The sequence below is a fragment of the Asparagus officinalis genome, chromosome 7, assembly GCF_001876935.1.
Source record: "Asparagus officinalis chromosome 7, Aspof.V1, whole genome shotgun sequence".
NCBI classification, from domain to species: Eukaryota; Viridiplantae; Streptophyta; class Magnoliopsida; order Asparagales; family Asparagaceae; genus Asparagus; species Asparagus officinalis.
Window position 1 is genome coordinate 12,136,398 of NC_033800.1, and position 8,788 is coordinate 12,145,185.

Below are 8,788 nucleotides of genomic sequence, written 5' to 3' on the forward strand. Positions count from 1 at the left end.
AGAAGCAAAGCAGACGATCCCCCTTCACAGCCCACTCAACCTCACTATTTAAACCATCCTCCTAAACTTCTCAAAACTTACATTTAGCCCCTCCCTCCATGACAACCTTCAGAGTTTGCTGGTGCTTCCACCGAAAGTTCCGGGGCGCTACAGACGGCCCACCAAAGCCTATTAAGGATCTCTTCAGCAGTTACTCCGATAATGGGTTCATGGGCCTGGACCACCTGCAGCGGTTCTTGGTCGAGGTCCAGGGCGAAACTAGCGCTACGAGGGAAACGGCAAAGAAAATCTTGGAGTCGAGGGATTCCAAGCACGTGTTCCAGAAGAAGGGGTTTAATCTTGATGGGTTTTTTCGGTATTTAGCTGGTGATGATAACCCACCTCTTAATCCATCTCTTGGAGTAAGTTGGTGTTTTGATTTTATTTATTTCTTATTATTATTTTTTTCTTTTTTGGGTGTGAAGTTGAGATTTTGATGCGTTGGTGGATATGGGCATTTGGAGTTATGGAGGTTTATATAGAAAAGTTTAAATTTTGATAGAATATGAGAGGAGGTGAAATTTTGAAATGTCATGATTTGGTGAAATTTTTGAAATTTTAAGATAGAATCAGGTAGGTTTAAAATAGGATTTTGATAGGTTTAACCATAAACTTAACAAAAACGAAAGATTAAAATGGCCTAAAAGTAGTAGGTGAGTGCTGCATGAGAATTTTTAGAGGGAAATTCATAAACTTTTATGTTTGCATAACCTAGGGTACTAAAGTGCGACTTTTAGAAATTTTAGGTTATTTATGTGAAGTCATTTACAATGATGGTATTTATGTGCAACATCGGGTAAACAATAGGGTATTTAAGTGTAATTTATTCATTTTTTTAAAAAAAATTTGGTCTTTATGCTTGGATGATTTTTGAGATTTTGTTAAGTGTTCTGAAATTGTGCATCAATCAAGTTAGTTCCTGATTCCAATTTACTTTGTTTATGTTGTGCTAAAGTAAGATATCCAAATCAATTGAAATATTCTCTCTCTCATTCTAGAAAGGTTCTAACTTGGTTTAATGCTACTCATTAGATTCTCATGCATGAGCTGTAGGATTTATTCTTGGTGCTTTTCTTTATCTTCCACAGCTCGGAAATGAAAACCATTTGAGAAATTGCACTGTTCAGCTAGCATATTAACTTTATCTCTACTGAAGAAAGTATTTTCAGCTAATTCTTTGTTGTTTGCTAGCTATGTTCCAAAAATTCTTTGTTGTTTGGTCAATATGTTCTAAATTTTTTGGTGAAGAAATTCAAAAATTCTCAGTTAGCATGGAGTAATTAGCTTAATGGAGTAGTTTTGGAATAAATGGATGAGATGTAGCAAACTGTCAGAATATCATAATTACCTCCTTGACAGAAAATTTTGCTGCATCAATAGTTTTTCCATAACAAAAACATGGATGAAATACTTCCTAACTTTACTGGGTTATGATTTTTTTTTTCCAATTTGTGGAATTTTTAATAAATCTGTCTGCAGTTTCCTTCTTATGTCTTCTTTTTTTTTCAAATTATTTCAAGTAGCAGAGTATTATGATGCTTGCATATTAACATTTATTTTCAGGTTTATCAAGACATGACAGCTCCATTATCCCACTATTTCATATATACGGGTCATAACTCCTACTTAACAGGCAATCAACTTAGTAGTGATGCTAGCGATGTCCCTGTAATCAACGCATTGCAAAGAGGAGTGAGAGTTATTGAACTGGATATATGGCCAAATTCTACAAACACTGAGGTGGAAGTTCGTCATGGCAGGTAAATAAGTTTTACTCAGTGGAACCAATGACATTTCTGGTTTGAAAAATGAACTCGCAAGTTTTAACAAACCATGAGTTTTCCGATGATTTTTTGGTTAGATATTGAAGAATGATGCACGCCTCAGAGAAGGTTAGAATAATTATGTTGCTCCTATGTTTTGGTTTATCTTTGATGAAAGAAAACGATGTAGAGAAAATTAAAATTAGAAGCGAGATACTCTTTCCTAAATTTAGTTCATCTAACCATTACACCAAAACTCCGAAGTTATAGTGAGGATCAAAGATTATAGTTTTATATTAATTCTAACATGCCCCCGCAGGATGAACGCCCTTTTTTATAGGCTAAAAAAGAGACTCACGCAGCGGTGTCAATTTTAGAAAATCTGCTTAAAATTCATGGCCGGTGGGATTTGAACTTGGGTTGCTCTGATACCATCTTAAATTTAGTTCCTCTAACCATTACACCAAAACTTCAAAGTTATGGTGAGGATCAAGGATTATAGTTTTATATTAATTCTAACACGCCCCCGCAGGTCGAGCGCCCTTTTTTATTGGTCGAAATATGGACTCAAGTAGCGGTGTCAATTTTTAGAAAATCCGCATTTAATTCGTGGCCGGTGGGATTTGAACCTGGGTTGCTCTGATACCATCTTAAATTTAGTTCCTCTAACAATTACACCAAAACTCCGAAGTTATAGTGAGGATCAAGGATTATAGTTTTATATTAATTCTAACACTCTTCATAGGCACATAACTTAATTCATTTACTATCTGAAAGGTATACAGTACTTGATTCTTAAGCCTAAGTACAGGCTTCACTTAAAAGATTTAAAAATAACCCTTTCAAAGGAATTACAAAACAGATCCTGAGAAGGATGTTGCGCATGAATGGTACATATGAACTATGACTATAAGTTTCTTATCCTTTTATTTCTTTTTTATTATATAAACTCTTAAACTTACCCCTATTGTAAACCTAGTCTAATATGATCTGATCTAACTAAAGTTGAAACTATCGACTTAACCTCTGTCTTTTGGGTAATTGTTTTCATCATTTGCTTTCGCTGCAATGGCTAAAAGCTTCTGATAGTGATGAACAAAATTGCAACAATCTGATAGTCCGCATGGGCAACTGAGGGGACCTTAAGAGTATTAATATATGTGGTTTTCTGTGACTACCTTTCTACCACAGCGGTTTGTCTGCAATTTGTCGCATGCGTGTGTGTGTGTGGCACGTGTGTGTAAATCCATCTGATGCAATCACGTATCAGTTAACTAGTACTGCTGTTTGTCATGTACTTTCTAGTTACATGCTTTGTCTTGTGTACTATATCCTAGCCAATGAATGACTGCATCTGTGATGCTGTTTTTTTTTAATTTATTAACATGGAGGTAACTTGAGCTAATCCTTAATCCTAGGAGATCCTTTAAGTTGGAAGTAACTTGAGTTAATTCTTCATTGTAGGACATTAACCACTCCTGCGGAATTCAGCAAATGCGTAAGGTCCATAAGGGAAAATGCATTTGTTGCATCTCCATATCCAGTTATAATTACATTGGAAGATCACTTAACTCCAGATCTTCAGGCTAAAGTAGCACAGGTAAATGATAATTTCGGAATCTTTTTATGTCAGTTTCAATATGCCATTTAATGATCATGGTATATCTTTTATCTTCTAGATTCTTATTGAAACTTTTGGAGAAATGCTGTTCTATCCAAAATCTGAATCTTTAGAGGAGTTTCCTTCACCAGAAGATTTAAAGTTGAGGATTATAATCTCAACCAAACCACCAAAGGAATTCCTTGAATCCAAAAGTATGAAGGACAAAGAGCATGAACTGCAAAAGAAATCCGAAGAGGAACCTTGGGGTGAATCTGATGGTGATTTTGAACATAAGGTGAATTTAATGTGATTTATTAGAGATTTAATATTTATCTAGATATCTACAACTTTATTTTATACTTCTTGATTGCTTTCAGATCGAGCATGATCATGATGAACATGGAGAGGAGGACCATGATGATGGTGATCAATTTTATCATCAGCCAACTGCACCTGAATATAAGCATCTTATCGCTATCTCTGCTAAGAAAGGTTCACACAAAGAACTGAGTGATTCATTAAAAGTAGATCCTCATAAAGTTTCACGCCTCAGCTTAAGTGAGCAATCTTTTGCGAAGGCTATAGTTTCTCATGGTCCTGAAATTATCAGGTATCTCAAATGAGCATTTGGTTTGTGGGGTAGTTTCTTTAAATGATTAAGTGGTGTGTTTTTTAATACTAGTTCTTGTGCATGTGCAATGCACGTGGTTAAATATCAAAAAAAATTATTTATTTTCTTACTATAAAATAAGTCAGGTTCATTTTGAGTTAAAATCTATAAGCATGGATTATTATGTTTGTCATAAATTTTATTTAAACATTTTTTAAAAATTTATGAAATAGATGATTAATTTTGAAAATCTCTTGGGGTCAGGAATAAACAACTAACAAGATTCCTGTGGAAGCTAGGGGAACGTAGTACATTCTTAAGAATTATTAATCTTTACTTAGCTTATTTCTAATGATAGGATCTCATTTTATTAACTAACTACAAGGTCTGGTATATTTTTTTGTTGGGTCCATGTGAGTCCTCATTGCAATGAATGTTATACAATTTAAGTACAAAGGAAAAAGACGGGTTGATCAATGGTGTAGTTGGTGAGGAGAAACTCCAGCAGCTTAATTTGGTATGTGGATATATTATACATGGAGATAGAGATGGAGATGGAAAATGATGGTTTTGAAAATAGTGGGTGCGTGTGGGTAATTAATATGATTTTTATTTGTGTGGTTTTGTTCATTCATTTTCAATATATCTGCGGTCCTGTGGATATATATAGCTATAGCATTGCTACTCTCTTTTTGATTTTGTGGAAGAGTTTAGGTGTTAAAAAAATTAAATTATCTAATCCGGTTAAAGTAGTATTATATAAGTTAAGCTCATACATAAAATTTATTTTAATCATCACCCATGTGTAAATATTACAATTGGAATTGAGATCTAAAATATGTGTAAGATTCTCTTTGATTTTTATACAAACAATATCTGTTTAAATAATAATAGTATAATTGAACTTTGTGATCTGAAAAAAAAGATCAAACATACAATATAAATAATTATTTTAAAATAATCTAATCTAATCTAATAAGAAAAAAAATAAATGAAAATGATGTGAAAATTATTACAATTTTATAATTTATAATTTTAAACGCTCTAATCTAATCTAATAAGAAGAAAATAACAAATGCACATACCTGGTGAAAGAGATAAAAGTATTATAAAAATTATTATAATTTTTAATCTGAAAAAAGATCAACATACAATATAATTAATTGCTTTAAAATAATCTAATCCAATCTAATAAGAAGAAAATAGATAAAAATGTTGTGAAAATTAATGATATTTCTTGATATGAAAAAAAAATTAAATATACAATATAATTAATTGCTTTAAAATAATCTAATCTAATCTAATAAGAAGAAAACAACAAAGACATATATCTGTAGAAGGAGATGAAAGTGTTATGGAAATCGTTGTAATTTTTTAACTTATATACATTGGTATGTGAGAGGATAACAATTGTAAATAGAATTCTATTTAATTAATAAGAGTATAATTAAACTTTAAAACTAATTATGCAGTACCGTGAACTACTTGAATTTTAGCTAGTGAGAAATCGTCACGTTGTACCCTCATATCGTAGTCGTCTGTTTTAATTTTTCTTTTTTATAATTTTGAGAACGATTTTATCTCTTTAATTTGTTTGGTATATTTTGCAAATACTCCATCCATATTATGTACATTTGTAGGTCTGTGTTGTTCCTGGTCTCGACCTCTAGGGCGAACATTATTTGTCTCACTAATTTGTTTGGTTTTTGCATACACGCCCTTCATCTTGTATACATTTGTAAATTTGACATTTAATAATTTCATTCATGTTTATATTTTAATTTAAACTATATCATTATTTTCATACTATGTATATCCAATAAAAATTCATCAATTTATCAACTCACTCTTACTTAATGGATTAGTATTTGAATTTCAAGGGTATTTTTGTCTACCAAAAGATTTTCCCGAACTCATGCTTTTAAAGGGAGTATGATATGATAAGAGTTCACTGGAATTATGGTAATTCATATTATTCATCATTCAATTCTACTGTTTTATTTGTCTACATTAACATTGAAGATTAAGATTCCAAAAAACGTTGTTTCTAGGTTCACACAGAGGAATCTTTTGAGGATTTATCCAAAAGGTACACGAGTTACCTCTTCAAATTACAATCCTGTTCTTGGTTGGATACATGGTGCTCAGATGGTTGCATTAAATATGCAGGTGCTTTCCTTTTATTTAGTTTTTTTTCCTATATGTTTTTATTCTATTCTGTTATTAAAAATGCTTGGAAAATCCCATAATTGCCTTCAATTCTCATTCTTAACGAGGCTTGAAAGATATTTTCATGCCTGGAAAATATGTGTTCTAATCTTTTGCGTCTGCTTCAGTACAATCAGGAACGTAGTGCTTATAATTGTTATTGACTAAACTTATACTTAAATGGACTTATATACTGTATAACAGGGATATGGGAGGTCACTGTGGTTGGTGCATGGAATGTTTAGGGCCAATGGAGGATGTGGCTATGTAAAGAAGCCTGATTTTCTCTTGAATACTAATCAAGATGGTAAGGTTTTCAATCCTAACACTACTCTGCCGATTAAAAAGGTCTTGAAGGTCAGTGATCTTAGATACTTGCAAATTTTGTTAATTTCTCTCGTTTGGCCTGATAATTTGAATTCTAGTCTAGTTTATGCATTTTGACACAGGTGAGGGTGTATATGGGCGATGGTTGGCGCTTGGATTTTCATCGTACACATTTTGATCAATATTCTCCGCCAGACTTTTATACAAGGGTAAGGTAGTTAACAAGGTGAAATTTTGTTGCAAACTAAAACAGAAATTTTAGAAGATTGGTAAGACTTGACTTATGACAAGGAGGTTAAATGTTTAATGCAGTATTTCTTTTTATGCGTGATTGTACTCACTTTTTTCTCCGTGAGGCATGACTTGGATTCTGATACCATTTGTAGGGGAGAATACAGACCTTGTGGGAGTTAAACAGAGCTTAAATATATGTTGAAAATCGAATTAATTCTAAAAGTTAACCTATTAGATGGTGAATCCAACTTCTTATTGAGTTCATTACTTTATCTACTTCTTTCAAATGTGATTTAACTCGCATATGAACCCCACTAGGCACAACCTTAAAATTTAGGGTTAATTGCAGATAGACCCCTGTAATATTGATGTATTGAACTTACTACTCTAGTTTTATATTTGCAAATAGACCCACCCCTTCTGCATTTTTTGACACATTCACACTTCAGAGGAAGAGAATATTGTTTTTTTTTTTTGACAAATAGATACCCTGAGAGTAAAATAATAAAAAACATTCCCTCAGGGTGTGTATCTGCAGAAAATTGCTGCAAATTGCGACGACCATTTTAACTTGTTTCCTGTTCTTAACTAAACAGTAAAAGATCATACAAAAACTTTGCAAATGGAGAGATTCATATTCAGCAAAATGTAACAGTCTTCATTTAAAAATACTGAACTTGAAACATGCACAAATTATAACTTATTTTGCACAGATTGGAATAGCTGGAGTATCAGCTGACACAGTAATGATGAGAACCAAGGCAATTGAGGATAACTGGGCTCCATTTTGGGATGAAGAGTTCACATTTCCATTGACTGTACCCGAGTTGGCCTTGCTTCGGATTGAAGTACACGAATATGACCTCAACAAAGGAGATGATTTTGGTGGCCAAACTTGCTTGCCGGTTTGGGAGTTAAGGTCTGGGATTCGAGCAATCCCTCTTTGCAATCGAAAGGGAGAAAAACTGAATCATGTCAAACTCTTAATGCGTTTCGAGTTCCTTTGAGACTAATGTTTTTACCTCCCTAAAGCTATTGTGAATATCCAAAGTTACTGCAAGCACTTGAAGAGTTGTGTTGTTATTGTTTAATAATTCGAGATATATCACATGTAATGTGATCGGGGAGAATCTCATTTGTTGTAACTTGTTTACCATACTCCTATTAGATATTATTATGCACATTGAAATGGTGGTTGATCTACAAATAAATTGTGCCGAGTGTGAAGCCAATTTTTTTTATTATTTTTTTTTTTTAATCTCAAAAAAGGTGGAAAATCTCAAATTGCTCTGCATCCTTAGGTCCCTGATTCGTACTTCTTTTTCCAAAATATTTCTGATATTGAGAGTGGTTGGTAGTGAGAAATGATTGGAGAGAGAGACTACAGGTCTATATTTGGTTGCACCTATTGCTTTTGAATTCAACACTACCACTTGGTTTTATTATGTGCACTTTGAATTTTAGTATTGCTTGGCATACAATTTGCCTTCGAATTCTATATCAAATTTTTTTGAAAAGTAATGATTATTATCGTTTTATTGTGATGACCAATCTCTGTCTACATAATTAGTTAAATATACGGTGTGATATCATTTATGTCCTTTTGTAGTGTAATGATTGAGTGTTGCTATATTGATTCAATCATCAACGATTTGAGATGGAAAACTGTAGTCAGTCTCATGCTAATGTCTTTACCAACTGCAGCATATAATAATGTATCCACTAATTCTGTTTAAATTTATTTCCTAGGCAGTTTGATTTAAAAAAAAAGTTGAGAATATTTTTTTTTTTACGAAAAACTTTATAAATTATATATCATTAACACACAGAACACACAGTCTTATAGGTGTGAGTTTGACAGATGTCAGAGACGATTCACTTTCAAATTGGAATCTGCAAGCTTTTGCATCACAGTGAAGAGATAATTAATTGTAGGGGAAAAAATTGCAACAATCATTGGAGCAATTTCATGTGATATATTTTAATATTCGTTACGCAGCGTAG

At 32.7% G+C, this 8,788-nt stretch overlaps 1 protein-coding gene across 1 annotated transcript; it reads left to right on the plus strand.

Moving 5' to 3' along the window:
• LOC109850451 (phosphoinositide phospholipase C 2-like) lies at window positions 1–7,998 on the plus strand. Its single transcript, XM_020420473.1, has 9 exons — window positions 1–401; window positions 1,603–1,799; window positions 3,267–3,402; window positions 3,482–3,700; window positions 3,783–4,015; window positions 6,067–6,184; window positions 6,428–6,580; window positions 6,673–6,759; window positions 7,498–7,998. The coding sequence occupies exons 1-9, from the start codon at window positions 99–101 to the stop codon at window positions 7,789–7,791; spliced, it is 1,740 nt and encodes a 579-aa protein (XP_020276062.1). The 5' UTR covers window positions 1–98; the 3' UTR covers window positions 7,792–7,998.